This window comes from Hippopotamus amphibius, chromosome 1 (genome assembly GCF_030028045.1).
Source record: "Hippopotamus amphibius kiboko isolate mHipAmp2 chromosome 1, mHipAmp2.hap2, whole genome shotgun sequence".
NCBI lineage: Eukaryota > Metazoa > Chordata > Mammalia > Artiodactyla > Hippopotamidae > Hippopotamus > Hippopotamus amphibius.
In genome coordinates this window covers 53,547,523-53,567,101 of record NC_080186.1, presented here as the reverse complement: position 1 = coordinate 53,567,101, position 19,579 = coordinate 53,547,523, and the positions used below count along the sequence as shown (strand labels likewise).

The 19,579-nt window shown below is 39.8% G+C and overlaps 1 protein-coding gene and 3 non-coding genes across 4 annotated transcripts; all 4 read left to right on the top strand.

Annotated features, from left to right (window-relative positions):
• Nucleotides 1-8,944: 8,944 nt before the first annotated feature.
• On the top strand, nt 8,945-19,573 carry RPL5 (ribosomal protein L5). Its single transcript, XM_057747151.1, is given in 10 exon segments — nt 8,945-9,013; nt 10,349-10,538; nt 10,541-10,596; nt 11,778-11,847; nt 11,936-12,051; nt 13,187-13,321; nt 15,008-15,210; nt 16,328-16,505; nt 18,922-19,010; nt 19,409-19,573. Coding segments are annotated over 10 exon segments (1,206 nt in total). The 3' UTR covers nt 19,509-19,573.
• On the top strand, nt 16,154-16,249 carry LOC130842968 (small nucleolar RNA SNORD21). Its single transcript, XR_009050660.1, has one exon. It is a non-coding gene; the product is annotated as a small nucleolar RNA SNORD21 (small nucleolar RNA).
• On the top strand, nt 16,976-17,112 carry LOC130842987 (small nucleolar RNA SNORA66). The gene has a single exon (XR_009050670.1). It is a non-coding gene; the product is annotated as a small nucleolar RNA SNORA66 (small nucleolar RNA).
• Nucleotides 19,096-19,228, top strand: LOC130842984 (small nucleolar RNA SNORA66). Its single transcript, XR_009050668.1, has one exon. It is a non-coding gene; the product is annotated as a small nucleolar RNA SNORA66 (small nucleolar RNA).
• Nucleotides 19,574-19,579: the final 6 nt, after the last annotated feature.

The following is a 19,579-nucleotide window of genomic DNA, read 5'->3' as shown; positions in this document are numbered from 1 at the left end:
ACTGAATAGAGACTTCAACGAAATAAGGCAGCACATCCCGTGAATATCTGGGGGATGAGCTACCAAGACAGAGGGAATAGTTAGTGCAAAAGCTCCAAGATAAGAGTGTAGGGCTTCATAGGCTCTGGTGGGGACTTTGGCCATTGAAGGGTTTTAAGGACAGAAGTGACATTATCTGACTTTTTTTAAAAATATTTATTGGCTGCGTTGGGTCTTCGTTGCTGTGCATGGGCTTTTTCTAGTTATGGTGAGCGGGGGCTACTCTTCGTTGGGGTGTTCGGGCTTCTCACTGCGGTGGTCTCCCTTGTTGAGGAGCACGGGCCCTAGGCACATGGGCTTCAGTAGTTGTGGTGCACGGGCTTAGTTGCTCCGCAGCATGCGGGATCCTCCCCGACCAGGGCTCAAACCCGTGTCCCCTGCATTGGCAGGCAGATTCCTAACCACTGCATAACCAGGGAAGCCCAATCTGACATATTTTTAAAGATCAGTCTGACTGTGTGGAGAATAGATTGTAGGAGTGCAAGGTTTGAAACAGAGAGACCTATTAAGAGGTTAATGCAGTGATCTGGGTAACAGATCATGGTAGCTTAGACCAGGGCATGAGAAGTGGTCAGATATTTGATATATACGTATGAAAGTACAGCCACCACAGGAGTTGCCTGGTTGCCTAGTGGTTAGGATGCTGGACTTCGATTGCCGTGGCTTGGGATCAATACCTGGTTGGGGAACTGAGAGCCTGCAAGCTGGGCGGTGCGACCAAAAAAAATACAGCCACCAGTTCATGGATGTGGAACGTGATTAGAAGAGAGGCATCAAGTATGACTTTAAGGCTCTTGGTGTTATTTGCTCCATAGCAAGCACGTTTCATGTACTTGTCTTGCTCTCCACTGGAGCTCCTAGAGTCATTCTGTGTATTTGCTCATCTAATGGCTATGATGCCAGTGCCAAGTGCCATTCAAGACACTGTGCCTTTACGCACAGACTCTTCAAGATGCTGACCCCACACAGAAATGCGGGAATGACTCAGAACATTATGACCATCACTTTGAAGTTGTCTGTAACAGATCTAATTACACCTTTTTTGTTTGCAATATTTCCTTGAAGAAGCTGACTCAGGAAACAGGGAGAATCCAGAAGCTGGTTTTACTGTCATGTGTTGAGGGGAGCATCAGCCACAATAATTTATGTTGTTTCTCCCAAAGAACTTGGTGGGCTTTCCTGTGTACATCTTGGGTCCTTCCTACATTCCCAAAGTAACTGAAGAGGGAGACAGCTATTATTAGTGTCATTTAACAAGTGGAATCTCAAAAGGATTTATGGAGTTTGTCATCAGTCATATGTTTCAAGCCTTGAAGAACTGGTGAAATAAGACTATAGTTAATTTTGATGATTCCAGGGAAACAAGAAGACACATACTTTTAATTCCAAGATAGGTTCCTTACCACATAACAAACTCCTAGCCAGCTGCTTCTTTACCCTTATTTCATACCCCTATCAATTTTGTGGCAATAATAGATTTTTTTAGGTGAGCAGGATAGATGATAACTGCCCTGAAAGCAGCACTGACCTCTGAAGTTTAGTAATCCCTAGACTTTCAAACCTTTTCTTTAGTGAAAAAAATTTTTTATTTATTTATTTATTTGGTTGCACCAGGTCTTAGTTGCAGCTCTCGGGCTCCTTAGTTGCAGCATGTGGGCTCCTTAGTTGTGGCAGGTGGATTCCTTAGTTGTAGCATGTGAACTCTTAGTTGAGGCATGCATGTGGGATCTAGTTCCCTGACTAGGGATCAAACCGAGGCCCCCTGCATTGGGAGCCTGGAGTCTTATCTACTGCGCCACCAGGGAAGGCCCTCAGACTTTTTCTTAATGACTTACTATAAATCTAGTCTCCAGGAAAACATGTAAATATTATTGAATCATTTAAATTTTTTGACTTTCATGTATTAACTATCCATCTAATAAGGTGGTTCTGGACTTCCCAGATTTGTCCTGAGACTGCCTTCTCTAAGCTTCAAGGGCTCCTCTCCTGCTTCTAATAATTTGGGCTTTGTCTGGTGAACAAGCTATATTCCTTAGTTCAGAGCGATCAGAATTTTGTTAAGTCTTCATTTTCTGGAAGTTTGTAAAGTTTCAAGTTCATTTTGATAACTTAGAAGATGACAAGCATTTTACTAGCTGCAGTTTCATCTCTATTTTTAAACAAAGTTAACTGGAGTCAGTCTAAGCCAAAGAATGTTTACACCTTAATCAAACAAAAATACGTCATGAAATATATTCCAAAGACAAATATACACATTTATGAATTTTTTAGAGTACAAGGTCCTTCTTTTAGTACAGTTTTAAGGCAGGCTCAGATTCGAAAAATCCCCCTGTGTTCCACTGTGATTGGCTGTGGCATCCTTTTCTTCATCTGTAAAATGGGGCTAATGAACTATTCCTAGAGCAGTTTTGAGATTAAATGAGATAACATAATAAATGCTTAGCATAGACTCTGGCTTATAAGATCTCAATAGCTGTTTGCTATTTCTCATGTATATGTAGAAATCCTGCAACTCCCTTTCTAGTCTCTGTTCACTATCCTCCCCAATCAAGTCTGAGTCACTAAGACTAGTCTGGAAGAACAGGCCAACAGGGAGCAAGAGATCAGACATTTCAAGTCAGGTGATCTTTGGTGGTTGTGATGTTTCCAGGAAGTACCTTCGCTTAATCTGGGCAAGAGGAGCCCTTGCCAGGCCCCTTGCCCCGGTCCTGTACTTAATAAACCCCTGCATATCACAAATACACAGAAAAGTAAATTTATCAAGGAATGCATGGCTAAGGCTGCCTCTGTCACTTAGGACTTGGCATTTAGCTCTCACCAGAAACTCTAAGCATCTGACCTGGTAATCAACACCTTCCAGGCCCCAGGGAAATGCTGTTCCACATTTCTTGTACTGTGTCATCAACACAAAAGGCAATTGTGTCTGACTGTCATGGAGGTTTTAGGTCTGTCCTGCTGTTAACATTTGAAACAGATACTGCTTTTTTGGAGTACAGGAGGATTTGAGTAACAGAAATTTTTTTTAGGAAAGACAAAAAACCAAATTAACTTGTTGAATCCTTTCTTTGTGATTACGTGAACACAAAAGATTCTGGAATAATGAAGTTTCATAACTGAGTAAAACCAAGCCTCTAATTTCTTGTTTATCTTTATGTTCCAGTTCCTGGTTCCAGAGGTATTTATTGTATTAAAAGTTAGATTTGATTTAGACCAGTCATAAGATGCTGTAGAAGAGTAAAGTGAAACAACAGACGGTGCTCAAATAAAGAGCAAATCAATCTTTGGCAAAAAAAAAAAAAAAAGAATATTGAATCTGTGCTATTTAGTTTTTTAATATGTAGTATTATTTGCTTTTAATAATAGTACGTGTTCAAACCCCAAACTGACCTAATTTTTAAAAATATTAAAATTGTAGACAACTTTTTCTAAATTGAATGAAACTGCAGGAGAAATATTCAACAAATGTGACATTCTAATGAAATATAAGAAAATTAGAAGGAAATGGAAAAGTTTGCATGACTGTGAAGAGGAAAATGTGTACAAATAAACCTAAAACTAATTTCTATAGAGATTATTTTCTGACCCCGATAGGTCAGTGTATATAATCTGATTGAAAAGACATTTGAACAAATTGAGCAACATACTACTATTTTTGTTTTCCTTTATCATACTCTTATCATTGAACTATTGTAAGAAGAATAACAAAACTTGGGTTGATGTGGATATTATTGTAAGAGACAGAGAAAATTGCAATTAAACTGGCAGTGGTTTATATGATAATACCAAAATATCGTAATAGTTTCGATTGTATTCTATTGAAAACAATAATTTATCATATATGACACCATTATATTATTTGAATGTGATATGTGAAAAATCATGGTTCATTTCCAAATCTAAGTATTACTTTATGAACTTTATTTAAAATTTCAGTTTCTCTTGCTTCAGCACAGCAAAGTTTCTCCTAATTGAAATTTTTTTTTGTAAGAACTTTTATTGAGATACAGTTAACAGACAATAAACAGCATATATTTAGAGTGTACAATTTGGTGTCCCAATCTCCCAATTCATTCCCCCCCAACCCTCCCCGCTTTCCCCACTTGGTGTTCATGTGTTTGTTCTCTACACCTGTGTCTCTATTTCTGCCTTGCATTTCCTCTTTCACAGTTGTTAGCATTTGCCTTATGTATTGAGGTGCTCCTATATTGGGTGCATATATATTTATAATTGTTATCTCCTCTTCTTGGATGGATCCCTTGATCTTTATGTAATGTCCTTTCTTGTCTCTTGTAACATTTTTTATTTTAAAGTCTATTTTATCTGATATGAGTATTGCTACTCCAGCTTTCTTTTGATTTCCATTTGCATGGAATATCTTTTTCCATCCCCTCACTTTCCGTCTGTATGTGTCCCTAGGTCTGAAGTGGGTCTCTTGTAGACAGCATATATATGGGTCTTGTTTTTGTATCCATTCAGCCACTCTGTGTCTTGTGGTTGGTGCATTTAGTCCATTTACATTCAAGGTAATTGTCAGTATATATGTTCCTATTATCATTTTCTTAATTGTTTTGTTGTTGTTTTTGTAGGTCCTTTTCTTCTCTTATGTTTCCCACTTAGAGAAGTTCCTTTAGCATTTGTTGTAGGGCTGGTTTGGTGGTGCTGAATTCTCTTAGCTGTTGCTTGTCTGTAAAGCTTTTGATTTCTCCATTAAATCTGAATGAGATCCTTGCTGGGTAGAGTATTCTTGGTTGTAGGTTCTTCCCTTTCATCACTTGAAATATATCATGCCACTCCCTTCTTGCTTGCAGAGTTTGTGCTGAGAAATCAGCTGTTAACCTTATGGGAGTTCCCTTGTATGTTATTTGTCGTTTTTCCCTTGTTGCTTTTAATAACTTTTCTCTGTCTTTAATTTTTGTCAACTTGACTAATATATGTCTTGGCATGTTTCTCCTTGGATTTATCCTGCCTGGGACTCTCTGTGCTTCCTGGACTTGGGTAGCTATTTCCTTTCCCATGTTAGGGAAGTTTTCAACTATAATCTCTTCCAATATTTTCTCAGGTCCTTTCTCTCTCTCGTCTCCTTCTGGGACCCCTATAATGCGAATGTTGGTGTGTTTAACATTGTCCCAGAGGTCTCTTAGGCTGTCTTCAGTTCTTTTCATTCTTTTTTCTTTATTCTTTTCTGCGTCGGTGATGATCACCATTCTGTCTTCCAGGTCACTTATTCGCCCTTCTGCCTCACTTAATCTGCTATTGGTTCCTTCCAGTGTATTTTTCATTTCCGTTAATGTGTTGCATATCTCTGTTTGTTTGTTCTTTACTTCTTCTAGGTCCTTGGTAAACTTTTCGATCTTTGCATGCAGTCTTTTTTCAAAGTCCTGGATCATCTTCACTATCATTATTCTGAATTCTTTTTCTGGAAGGGTGCCTATCTCCTCTTCATTTAGTTATTTTTCTGGGGCTTTATCCTGTCCCTTCATCTGGTACAAAGTCCTCTGCTTTTTCATTTTCTCTATCTTTCTGTGGCTGTGGTTTTCAGTTCCACAAGATGAAATACTGTTGATACTGTTTGATCTGCTGTCTGCCGTCTTGTGGAGGAAGCTATCTAGGAGGCTCATGGGTGCTTCCTGATGGGAGGGACTGATGGTGGGTAGGGCTGGGTGGGTGGAGCTCAGTAAAGCTTTAATCCGATTTGGTGGGCAGATTTGGTGGGCGGAGCTCTGTAAAACTTTAATCTGCTTGTCTGCTAATGGGTGGGGCTGTGTTCACACCTTGTTGGTTGTTTGGCCTGAGGCCACCTAGTGCTGGAGCTTACAGGCTCTTTGGTAGGGCTAATGGTGGACTCTGGAAGGGCTCACGCCAATAAGCACTTCCCAGAACCCCTGCTGCCAGTGCCCCTGCCTCCTCGGTGAGCCACAGCTGCCCCCACCTCTGCAGGCAACCCTCCAACACCAGCAGGTAGGTCTGGTTCAGTCTCCTATGGGGTCACTGCTCCTTCCCCCTGGGTCCTGGTGAGCACACTTTTTTGTGTGTCCTCCAAGAGTGGAGTCTCTGTTTCCCCCAGTCCTGTGGAGGTCCTGCAATCAAATCCCGCTGGCTTTCAGAGTCTGATTCTCTGGGGATTCCTCCTCCCGTTGCTGGACTCCCAGGTTGGGAAGCCTGATGTGGGGCTCAGAACCCTCACTTTAGTGGGTGGACTTCTGCAGTATAACTGTTCTCCAGTTTGTGAGTCACCCACCCAGCATTTATGGGATTTGATTTTAACGCAATTGCGCCCCTCCTACCGTCTCATTGCGGCTTCTCCTTTGTCTCTCGATGTGGGGTGTCTTTTTTGGTGAGTTCCAGTGTCTTTCTCTCGATGATTGTTCAGTAGTTATTTGTTCTGATGCTCTTGCAAGAGGGAGTGAGCGCACGTCCTCCTACTCCCGCCATCTTAATCCTATCTCTACTCACAGATTTCTTAATCCAGGATCATGGTGTCAAAATTTAGTCGGCTTCTTATTTTCATTCTTGTCAGCTTGATGTGTCAGTAGCCACATCTGTATCGCTTTCTTTCAAGACTTACCCCTTGAGACTTCCCTGATGGTCCAGTGGCTAAGACTCCATGCTACCAATGCAGGGGGCATGGGTTCGATTTCTGGTCAGGGAAGTAAGATCCCACATGCCACATGGTGCGGCCAAAAAAAAAAAAAGGCTTCTCTCAATTTAATTGTAAGTACCTCAGGCCTATTAAGCTTTGGTAGGAGAGCTATATATACCCTAAGCCATTCTTTTCTTGTGTCTTAATAACTTTTGTTCTCTCCTAATTGAAATTAATAAATTATTCAAGAACCACAATGATCCAAGAAAAGTTGTCCAATTTGGTCTTCTTATCTGTAGAACACAAATGATGTGCTATCTTGGTGATAACAATACAGAGATTTTGCTGAAGAGAAAAAAAAGGAAATTTTATGGAATAAATATAATTTATGAATTTTGTATGTCTTTATCTTAGTCATTCAGACATAAATTGCCTATCAACAGAACACCCAGACATACTCTATCATAATTATGTTTGATTGTCCTTGCTGTTTTGCTTTCAATCCCATAAAATCACAGCTTTACACATTTTCCTGTTAAACAGAGTTTCTTCTCTCATTGAAGGCTAATTATTTTTTCTCTAGATAAAAAGTACAGGTTTAAGGGACTTCCCTGGAAGTCCAGTGGTTAGGACTCCATGCACTTCCACTGCAGGGGGCATGGGTTTGATCCCTGGTCAGGGAACTGAGATCCCACATGCCACATGGTATGGCAAAAAAAATACAGGTTTAGAATATTTCTAATGTGTTGATATCAAAAGAGGGGATCCAACCATAAAGGAGTTTACCTATTTGCTACCCTTCGGTGTATAACCATAAAGTCATGTAAAGCAAAAGCCAATTGCAAAGAAAAAAACATTTTGAGATAACATGGTTTTCGATCATAGTTACGGTGGTTTCAACAAAGAACTAGCTGATGAGGGCAGTAAATACCTCAAAGTCATAATATATGGGTAACATCATAGAAAACTTTCCATATTTTGGTGTTAAATCATCACTACCAGAACTAAAAACTGCTGATTTATTTTCTATTTGTAATAAGTGCTTGACATATTTCATAAAACCGAGTTTGCTTTCACTTCATATAATAAAAGAAATATTTCCTATTCTAACAGGAATCAATATTTTATGTTTAATAATTTTCTTTTTTCCCCCCCATTTGGCCATACCGTGCTGCTTGCAGGATCTTAGTTCCCTGACCAGGTATTTCACAGGCAGTGAAAGCACGGAGTCCTAACCACTGGACCGCCAAGGGAATTCCCAGTGTTTTATTTTTTATTTTGAAATAATTTCAAGATCACAAATTGGTTGTAAAAACAGTACAAAGAATTTTTATATACACTTCTGGATTCCCTATGGTTAACATTTTAACATGTTTCCTTATCATTTTCTTTTTTACATATATGTATATGTGTATATACACACAAATGTAATTATTTTCTGAGTCATTTGTTGCAAGTTGCTGAAATAATGCCTATTACTCCAAAATAGTTCAGAGTGTATTTCCCAAAAAATAAGAACACTCTCATATATAACCATAGTATGCCTATCAAAATAAAATTAACATTGATCTATTACTACCATTTAATCCACAGATTCCATTCAAATTTCTACTGATTTTTCTGAGAATGTCCTTTGTACAAAAGAAATAAAAAACCTTCCTTTTTATTTTTTTCCTTTCTTGTCCAGGATGAAGTCCAGGATCACACATTGCATGCAGTTGTCATGTCACTTTGGTCTGTTTCAATCTGGAATAGTTCTTTAGTCTTTCCTTATCCGTCATGATTTTGTCATTTTTGAAGACTACAGACCAGTTACTTTGTAGACTATCCCTCAATTTGGGTTTGTTTGCAGTTTCATCATGTATCAGACGGTTAGATTAAACTATATACACTTGGCAAGAAGTCCTTCTGTGTTCTTAGTGCATCATATCAAGAGGCACACAAAACTGACTTGTCCCATTACTGGTGATTTTTAAGTATTACCACTTGAACAAGATTATGTTGGCCGAGTGTGCTGGACAAGTTCCCCCTGGTTCCTGGTGTCACCAACTGCATTGGCTGAGCCAGTCGTGCTAGCCACAACCTCCCAGCTGTAACCAAAGGGAATAGGTACACATATTTTAATTTCGTTCTTATAAAGGTTTATAAGATAATAAGCAAGATAAGAAGCACAAAACATTTAATTGTGTTAGTTTGCTTCATAACTTCCAACTATTCAGGTTAATGGTATGCAGGCCTTCATATGTACTCTTGCCCTATAACGTGCAAAAGTTAGGGCTGTGCCTATTTCCAGGTAGACTTTTCTTTCTGATTTTTCCACCTGCAATGGGAGCAGGGCCTGACCAAGACAGGTGGCATGCTTTGCAGGCTAATAACTTGATGGACTACCAAAACGTAGGTCTTATGTATTTTCTATAAACAAATTGTATGCCTCTTTCTTTACATTTTCAAAAGCCACTTGACAAAGATGGAACCACACTTGCCTGTGAGGAATGTTTTAGCATTTCTCATTGAGGGCTTTGTCAACATTGGCCAGAGTGGACTCGATGTAAATTTTTCTGGTTATATAAGAAGTTACAAATTGAAACCAGAGGAAACTGGCATCGTAATTCTGATTTTTTTTCAAGTGGTAGTTTTTTGGAACCACTTAACCTTGTCATTCTGTTCAGCAGACCCTTCTCCCAGATCTGGCACTCAGCAGTTTATATGCTGATTCTTTCCTGCTAGATTAAACTCATACACATGCATGTCCTGCGAGCAGGCTTAAATCATTGGAGGATGGGGGCAGAGAGTTAAAATTCATCCTAAGGATGGGAATCTTCAAATTGCTGTGCCGGTAGGTAATTTGTCTTCTTTTCCTGGTGGAGTCAGTAGATTCCACTGCTGGGAAAACAGAATTTGTTTTCTACTTTCCTGAGACCTTTTGGCTTGGTTTGATTGAGGCCAAATATAAAATGCAGACTCCCAGTTCCCAAGCCAGCCAGTCTGATTTAGTAGAGGCAGTGAATATTTAGATATCTGCATTTTAACTAATATCCAAACAATTCCCATGCAATAGCCCAAAGACCACCTTTGAAATGAAATACTGTTGGGTGAGGGAATACTGTCTCTTGAGGCGCTTTTTTGTTTGGTGGATTGGTTGATTGGTTCTTCTCAGTCTCTGCGTGGAGAATAGGGAAAAGACTTGTTCTTCAGTTGCAACTAGTTTTAATAGAATGAAAAAAAGGATTTAGAAAAAGGTTATGCTGACTAGATGAGAGTGATGGAAGGAGGGAAAAGGAATGAGGCCCTCACGGATCAGGGAAGACACAGAGGGAGAGAGTAGTATTTTTTTTTTAAACCATTTACCAAATATAACACTTCCTGAATGTTAGCGCTACTATGCTAAGTGCTGGAAATTCAAAGGTGAACTTGTCAGCAGGGTCCACCCTCAGGGAGTTTACAATCTAGGGAAGGCTGAGACAGGTACAGAGCTGCTGCGGGAAGGCCCCTAACCCAGGCTTGGCTTCCTGAGGGGGAACCTGCGTGCTCTGGACCTGGAGGAGTAGTCAAGAAGGGGGCAACAGGGCTCTAGAGCAAATTCATTCTATTTAATTTTTAATCTTTTTTTTTTCTTGCTTACAAAAGTAAAAGTTCGTTATGAAACAGCTTCCTAGCATAGGAAAGTGAAAGCCTTTTATAATCCTCCCTGCTAATGCTTAAACGCCCCTCCCTGTGGGATTTTACCAGTCAGGAGATACGCGACCCCGCGACTTGGAGGATTTGTTTTGGGTAGGTGAAGTCCAGCATTGGTCTGCCCACCAGCAGGGGGCGGCATACTGTACGCCAGGTAGCCTGCGGGTCTCTCTTCCACACGTCGCCGGCGTGATGGTCGGCGCTACATACTGCGCCTGCGCAGGCGGCGCGGCCTTTTTTCCCCCCGGAGCCGTGCTGGTTCTGCAACTCAGTGGCGGCTGAGTCCTCTGTTCAACAGAATGGTGAGTGGCTATCTCGATCTCGGGGCTACGGATGCACGGGGGTTCCCTCTCCTTGTCCTAGAGCCCGCCTGGGCTCCATTTAGCGCGTTGCAGGGATCGGATGGCGTTAGATTGCCGGTTCTGTCTTGGTCGGGCTGCAACTCCCAGCGTGGCCTTAATGGCTGCCACGGCGCGCAAGCATGGGGGGGGGGGGGGGAGGGGTTGAAGAAGATGAAGAGCTGGGGTAGAGGATTGGGGATGGGGTGAGTGTAGTCGACAGACGGCAGGGGTATTGCTGGCTTGGCAGAGGGGGCACCGGCAGGCGGCCGGGAGGAGGAGATTGCATGGAGTCAGTCTCAGACTAGGTGGGGGATGCCTGAGTGGAGACGAGCTGCGGCTTCTTGCACCCAGCTCCACCCATGACTGCTTGGTGGGTTTTCCGGGAGAGCGTCGGGGCCGGCAAGTTGTTAAGAAAACCTGTGTTTTTGGGCCGAAGAAGTGGCTTTTAAGTCAAAACCGTCAGCAGAACCTGGAGGCTGTGGTGTCTATGGGCCCCGAAAGGAAGCTCGATTAGTTTGGTAGGCGTCTTCTGTCTCTTTCTTTAGGTTGTCGCTGGCACCGCTTTCTAGTAGTTTTTCGGGTGGGGTGTTGCCTTAGTTGGTGAGGGACGGTGTTGCTTTAATCGGGAGTAATTGCTGAATATATCCTTGGCCAGTTGTGTTTTGTAGCAGGTAATTTAGGCTTTTGAAAAACGTTTGTGGAAAGGGGGAAACATTAGGTTCTCGAAATGGGACAGTATTAAGAATAGACTGACGTTTCCAAGATTGCTGTCTTGTGCAGTGTTTTGTAAAAGTTTGGCACTAGGAATGTTGCTGGTCCAAGAGGGAACAAAAGTTGAGAGTTTAAAAGTTTAAAATCAATGTGACAGCTCTATAACTGGTGAATGTAATAAATTGGTCTGCATTTTGTGTTTGTTTTTTCTTTCCATTTTTCACGCCGATTCATTTTTGTTTTATAAAACTGTCAGTCTTGACAGATGGAAAGTAGAAGAAAAAGTGATTCTTGACCTCATTTGAGAAAGTGATGGTTGTCAGAATTCACTTTTGAAGTTTGTTATTTTGTTACATGGTTAACTTAAATGTCAGAAGTATCATAAGCTGAAACATTTATCAAGGTTTTAATAACATTCTTTTATCTTAAAGGGGTTTGTGAAAGTTGTCAAGAATAAGGCCTACTTCAAGAGATACCAAGTGAAATTTAGAAGACGGCGAGGTATGGTCAGGATTTCATGTTCACAATATGAAAAGAATCTGCTTTACAGTGAAGTAGGCTTTTTTTTTAATTATTTTTTTTCTTTCAGAGGGCAAAACTGACTACTATGCTCGAAAACGATTGGTAATCCAAGATAAAAATAAGTATAACACACCCAAATACAGAATGATAGTTCGGGTAACCAACAGAGATATCATTTGTCAGGTAAGTTGTATTCTAGACTCAAATAATGGATGGTAGCCTCCACCCCGGCTCATGCCCTCACTGTGGTAGAGAAGTTGTACTTGCGAAGCGAAACATATGTATGTGCATTAGGTCCATCTAATCTAGTGCCTGGCACTCCAAAGAATATTAAGTGAGTCGTTATTTTGGTAGGTCTGAAGTAGGAGTCTGGGAAATTAGTACTGTAAAAAATACGCTGAAGATCAACTCTTTGGCAATCATGACCAAGTTTAATCCCATTCAGTTTCTAATGGGGGGGGTAGATTAGAGAAATTTTATGATACTGTGCTGTTTTTGTGGGGGTGGGAGGATAAATTTGAGACCCAGAAGGTTCTTGCCCATTCCAATTCCCGTAGGATAATAGAATTCATCGTGAACATTTATCCACTGTTTTGAAGAGGTAGGTAGTTGTGAACGTTAAATTAGACTCTTAAGATTGTTCTTATTCCTGCTTATTGTTTGAAATAGGTTTTAGTAAATACGTATGAAGGTGTCTCCCATGTAAAAGATTTCCAGAAAGTGGCAGTTTGCTCCTGGAAGGTAGTTTTCTGGGCTTTTACAACTAGGAAAACTTTTCACACTGGAGGTTTGGAGGAGGCAGGCACACCTGTTTTCTGAGCAAACTAATTTATTGGTCACGAAGGCATTCTCTTTCTCCATATCCAAGTTCAGATAACTAAATATTAGGTTTCTGAAACGTTGTGGGACTTAGATATGCCTAGTTTAAAAGGTGTTGGAAATAATCAGGGATTCCTTTTTGATTTTTCAGGGTGCCACCTTAATTCACCAGCTATCCCAGCTTAGGGTCTCTTCTTTATTCAGAAGTAAGGAACTACAGTATAACTTATTCCAGAGGTATTTTAATATTCGATGTCTGTGGTAATTTGAGACTTACTGTAAAATTAGTCAGACATATTTACAAACGCATAAATCGATATCTTTTGTAGTTGACCAAGCCGTAATATGTTGTTGAAGGTGAGTGGGCTTAACAAAGACAAATCTTAAGTGGTGCAGATCTGTGTCTGGCTTTTTAAGTCCTTTGAAAAAGAAGGCACTTAGGACAAGTAATCCACAAAACCGTGAAAACATTACTAACCTGGTTTTTCTCTTATTGTAGATTGCCTATGCCCGTATAGAAGGAGATATGATAGTTTGTGCAGCTTATGCTCACGAACTCCCAAAATATGGTGTGAAGGTTGGCCTGACAAACTATGCTGCAGCATATTGTACTGGCCTGCTGCTGGCCCGCAGGGTAGGTACAAGATTACTTTAAGTGATGTGTTTTGGAATTAGCTCACTGGAGTTGTCTGTAACATACATGGTTCACACATGGATAAGATACCTTCAGCTGTGGGGGACAGGAGTGCCTGCTGTTGCGCTATGGCTTACAATGGCATCACCAGGGGAGATAATTTTATATAAATATATTGTTTGAGATAGATAGTTTCTAATCTGGGGAAGTCTTTTTTCTTTTTTTCTTTTTCTGCCCTGTTTGTTGGTTATATCTTAGACCAGTAGAATTTTTTGCAGTGACGGGTATCTGTAATCTTTGCTGTCTGATATGGTAGCCACTAGCCACATGCAGCTATTGAAGGCTTGAAATGTGTTTTAGTGCTGCTGATAACTGAGTTTTAAATGTAAATATGAAAAGCTGGTTGTGGCTAGTTGGTGGCTACCTTGTTGGACAGATCTACTCGGAAGTGTAGATCTTCTGACCATCAGGGTACATTAAAAAAGCAGACTATACTCCAGACCTTCAGAATTTATATTTTGATAGGATGTCCAAGTGATTTATATGCATGCTAAATTTTGAGAAGCAGTGCCTTAAGCTTTTGAGACGGGGGGCGGGGCGCGGGGGTTGGGAGCAGGCATTGATTGGGGGGATTCGTTTTTGTTTTAATAATCTTTGCCTCTGGGTGGCAGTATTTCCTGTAATATACAGAAAGGAAATGAACATGTGATCTTTGCCTTATTATTGTTTTCTTGGTTACTGACCTTGTTTTGCAGTGAAATTTTTGTTGGGGACCCACATCTTCAGTGGTTATAAACATGTTTGGGTTGGGGCATTGTCTTTTATATGAGAGCATCTTGGTGCAGAGGCACCACTTGTGAAACTTCCCATAGCTAGATGACATGTAGTAGCAGAGTAGTGGCTCATATTCACATAATATAGTAGCAGGGCAGAGCCACAAAAGATATTCTCTTCAGCACGGGATCCTACTTTTAATATGTTAATCAAATTAAATAAATCTACATATTATAATATTTAATATCTGGTTGTTGAATTATAGCCAGATATGACTGAAGGAAAGTGAAGATTACCTCCCTTGAGTAAATATAAGAATCAATTAAGTATCATGTCCTAATTGATTACTACAAAAATCAAGTGTAGACAGTGCAGCAGATTCAGAAACCGTTAAGCAGTTATAGTTGTGGGTAAAATTGGATGTCTGAAATTTCTTTTTGTGGTGTTTAAAAATTGATAATTATAAGTAGATTGGGGACTTCCTAGGTGGTGCAGTGGTTAAGAATCTGCCTGCTGATGCAGGGGACATGGTTTCAAGCCCTGCTCCGGGAAGATTCCACATGCTGCGGAGCAACTAAGTCTGCGCGCCACAGCTACTGAGCCTGTGCTCTACCCATGCACCTAGAGCCTGTGCTCCACAACAAGAGAAGCCACTACAATGAAGAGCCCACACACCACAATGAAGAGTAGCCCCCACTTGCATCAACTAGAGAAAGCCCATGTGCAGCAACAAAGACCCAACACAGCCAATAAATTTAATTAATTAATTAATTAATTAAAAATAGATTGGGATAAAGGGAAAAGTGAATTGGAAGGAAGTTTTTTGTCAGGTTATTAAAATTGTGAATTTTGAGATATTGTTGAAGTTGAATATATTCTGACAAGCATTTAGACTGGCTTCTTTGTTAATAGCTTCTTAATAGGTTTGGTATGGACAAAATTTATGAAGGCCAAGTCGAGGTGACTGGAGATGAATACAATGTGGAAAGCATTGATGGTCAACCTGGTGCCTTCACCTGTTACTTGGATGCAGGGCTTGCCAGGACTACTACTGGGAATAAAGTTTTTGGGGCCCTGAAGGGAGCTGTCGATGGAGGCTTGTCTATCCCTCACAGGTAATAATAGTAATCAAGGCCTCGTTGCCTGGACTCTTAATACTGCACTGTTTCTAACTGGTTGGACTGTGGAGATATAACTGAACCAATTAAAGTAATAGTAGCTGTTATTGTGTACCTGCCATGTTCTGGGTACCATGCATAAGGAACCTGCCAGGATGGGAAGGAACTGTATAATGGTTTATAAGTGAAGAGACTGGAACTCAGAGGTGAAATGATTTGTTCAAGGTTTTAGAGGCAATGAATAGAAGAGCCAGCGTTGAAACTGCTACCTTCTGTATGTTGCTTAGTTTTGGTTAGAAATCAGCAACTCAGTTCCAGAAACACTCTCCCCATTTTTTTTTTTTTTTTAATTCAGAATGAGAATTGGTTTACTGAGTTATGGGGAAATGTGAATTTGGGATGGGGGAGAGTTTGAGAAAAAGACATAAATTTTTAAACTTCCCACTGGACGTCACAGGGTAGGCTGTTCCTAGAAGCTAGTAAGTAGGTTTTAATTTGGTTTTTCCCTTGGTTTGAGTTAATGATTGCTATTGTTGAGTAGATACATCTTAAGGTGATTTATTAGTTTCTTAGGGATGTTTTAGTGGTCGGTGACTTTACAACCAAAACATTTTTTTTTCTGGTTTGCTTTTTTGGGGGGCGAGGAGCAATAAAACATAGCCTAACTGGAACTTAACTTTTATAATGTAGGGTGGGGGTTTTGGGGGTGGGTGGGGGGGTATTGGCAGTTCTCTTGCAAGGCACCTGTTACATGTGATCTGGAACAAATCATTTATTAACATATACCCTGAGGCACCACTGAGAAATTGTAGGACTTAGGGAGAGTAATTTTAAAACCCTTTTCCTGTGGAGAACTAACTTTATAGTGGCCTTGGTTCATTTAACGGTTTTTAAAGGTGCTTGTGGCATGACTTTCTATCCTGGAATTCAGAAATTAGCTGCTGAATGATGATATCCCACTAACTGAGCAGTCAGTAGTTGGTCCTTTGGTTGCATGTGATGCAATTAATTGTTTCAAGACGGGACTGATGGCAGCTATTGAAATGAATTCCTTCTAGTGAAGTGACTATATTAATAGCCAATATATATTAATACATGGAAAACTTTATTTCAGTACCAAACGGTTCCCTGGTTATGATTCAGAAAGCAAAGAATTCAATGCTGAGGTACACCGAAAGCACATCATGGGGCAGAACGTTGCTGATTATATGCGTTACCTGATTGAAGAAGATGAAGATGCTTACAAAAAACAATTCTCTCAATACATAAAGAACAACGTAACTCCAGACATGGTAAAAATTTAACTAAAAATGCTTGTATTGGTAAATTTTTAGAACTAGGTTTCCTACCTGTTTTGAGTGGGTACGTTAATACAGTTTTATTTCAGGTTAACAGTTGAATATGAGCACATTAAAATGAAATTGGGATGTTGGGTCTGGGGTAGATTAAAAGTCAGACAAGATGCTTTTATAAGGAGCTAGACTTGTCAACATGCTTTTGGGAATCTTTTAGATGCTGAAGGATGGCAGGCTTCAGGCATCCAAATGTAAAGCCTTTGGTGGTTCTTACGCATTTGGCTGTTCTATATTTATAAATTTCATTAATGTGATCATAGTTATAATCTGCTCCAATATGAGGTGCTAGAAGTTACTAAACTTCACTCATTTGGAGGTCATGGGGAAAAAAATTTCTTCATCATAGCTGATAAGGGCTATATTCTGGACTTTATCAATGTCTCAGGCATGCACACAAAAAGGGAGATGTACAGATTCTATCACTAGTTCTGTATGATGTTGCAGAAGTGAAGGGACCCATGTTTTCAAAAGTGAGTTTAATGTTGCAAAGTTTATCACCCCTAAAGTTGAGTCTGAGGGCTATCTCTATTAACACATTGGAGTAATTGAAGATGGTAGTGCCAGTTTTGATAGTGAAGGCATAGAACACAAAAATCATAGATTTTTATTAAACTATTACAAATACAGAATTGTATGTAAATTGATGGATTACATGTCAAGTAATTGTTTTTATTAGGTTCTTTTCTGTTAGTGCATAGTTTGTATTTTGGCATACCTATGTCTGAAAAAAATTTAATAGAATTATAATTGGGGGAAAGATCACTTTCTGTTATTTGTATGCTTAGTACACAGTCTAGGGCTGAATAAACAGTTTGAGTTTTTGAGCTAGGAAATGGGTAGTTTTATATTAGCAATGTAAATGCATGTTAATTTTCACATGAGTATATTCCTTTATGTTACTACTGACATCACCCTAGTAAAAATACCTTTTATTTTTGCCTATGATTCTGCTTTGCCTGCAGAATTCTTTCTAAGCTATGGATTCCCAATCTGTTTTCAGATGTCTGTTTCCTAATGCTTTCCTATATGCATGCTATACTTGAGCCAGACCATTCTTTGGCTAATATTGGGTTGGCCAAAACGTTCGTTCGGTTTCCCCATAACATGGGAAGACCTGAATGAACATTTTGGCCAACCGATACTTTTCCAGCTAGCTCATTAATTTTATCTGTGGAGGCCTCTGCCTGCGTATGCCTCCTGAAGTCTTCTGCAGATATCTGGTGTGTCTCCAACAGGAAGTGGTCTTTATAAACTAAACTCATGGTGTTATCTACACACATGGTTGTATTTCCTACAAGATTGATCTCTTGGAAGAAATGAACTGGGTTGCTTAGATTTGTTAAATGACTACATTTGAAGTCATTAAATGGATTTGTAATAGCTAAAAGAAGTAGAGAAATTAACTTTCAAAAGGAATTTAGGTTTTGAGGTCTCAAGTGCAATGAAAGTTTTTGCAGCATTTTCCTTTGGTAATGAACTTTATAGTAATTGCATTTTATCTGCGTTGGAGTAGTTTTAGAGACCTGGATTACCTTGACTCATTGTTTAGGAAGGCTGTAATTGTTAGTTAATTTTAGGCATTTTATAGTTTCTTTTCATGGTTTGATCTTCCATGTGATCAGTAATCATTTGGGGGGTTAGAGGGTATTGAAACACTTCAGAGAGTTGTAACATTGTTTTTTATTGAGTTTTAGAACAAAATTCTCATTAATGTTTCTAATTGGATAGCCTTTGTGGTTTTCTAGGGAAATTCAGACCTCTTTCTGATTCCACAGGGGCCTGATACTGCTGCCAGATACTAGTGATTTGTGGTAGTAGATCAAGAGATCCTCGGTATGGGATCCTGGGAATAACTTGAAAAGACCTATCAGAAATCAGTGGAAAATAGAAATATGGGGAATGTGGGAGGACAGAGATGTATTTGGCAATTGCTTGTTGGTCCATGTATTCTTCATCTTAACATCTTAAATACTGGCATGTATCCATACTTGAGTGAAAGAATTTAGGTCAGGTGGTTTTAAATGAGCATAAAATGTGCTTCTACAGAAAACAGTTTGCTTTAAACTTGAGTGATTTGAGAATGTAGCTGAATTACTCAGAAATACATGCGAATTTTTAGGAAGGTTAGTAAGTTAATGTTTTGTGAATAGTGTCAATTCATATTGCCTATGGTAAAAACTGGCACTTACTTAGGAAAAGATGGGTTACAGATACCAACATTGACCTAGTTTAGCTCCTTTTGAGAATCTGGCCTAGAAGGACAAAATAGAGCAAGCAGTAGAATACAGTGTGTTGTGTTATGTTTAGGGCATATGAAATGAAACCAAGTACTGTTTGCTTTGCTTTGTTTCAGATGGAGGAGATGTATAAGAAAGCTCATGCTGCAATACGAGAGAATCCAGTGTATGAGAAGAAGCCTAAGAAAGAAGTTAAAAAGAAGAGGTATGTGTCTTACTGTTTTTTGAAGAGAAAGAGGTTGGGAGGGGTTCCTGCCTTGTTTCATCTCACTCAGACTCTGAGTGAAGTTGTGCAAACTCGATCACTAGCTCTGCATGATGTTGCAGAGGTGAGGGGAACCAGGTTTGCTAAAGTAGTTGTGGTGATAGAAATGTATTGGCCTTGGATGCTACCAAGGCAGCCCATTCTATCCCAGTACATCGTAAGTATCGATTACTGCATTTTTTAATAGGCTAAGGAAGAGAACGTGTATTGGACTTGGATTATTTGACCTCCGTCTTATTACAAATTCTGTCTTTTTCAAAGTTAAATGTTTTCTGTTCTCTTTAGCTATGATTTTTAAAATTTATGTCCCTTTCTCTTCTTTTTACTTTGTTTTGTAGGTGGAACCGTCCCAAAATGTCACTTGCCCAGAAGAAAGATCGGGTAGCTCAGAAGAAGGCAAGCTTCCTTAGAGCTCAGGAACGGGCTACTGAGAGTTAATAAACCAAACCACAATTTCTGTGAAAATTTTTCAGATAAAGAAAATAATAAACTTATTGACTAAGTATCCG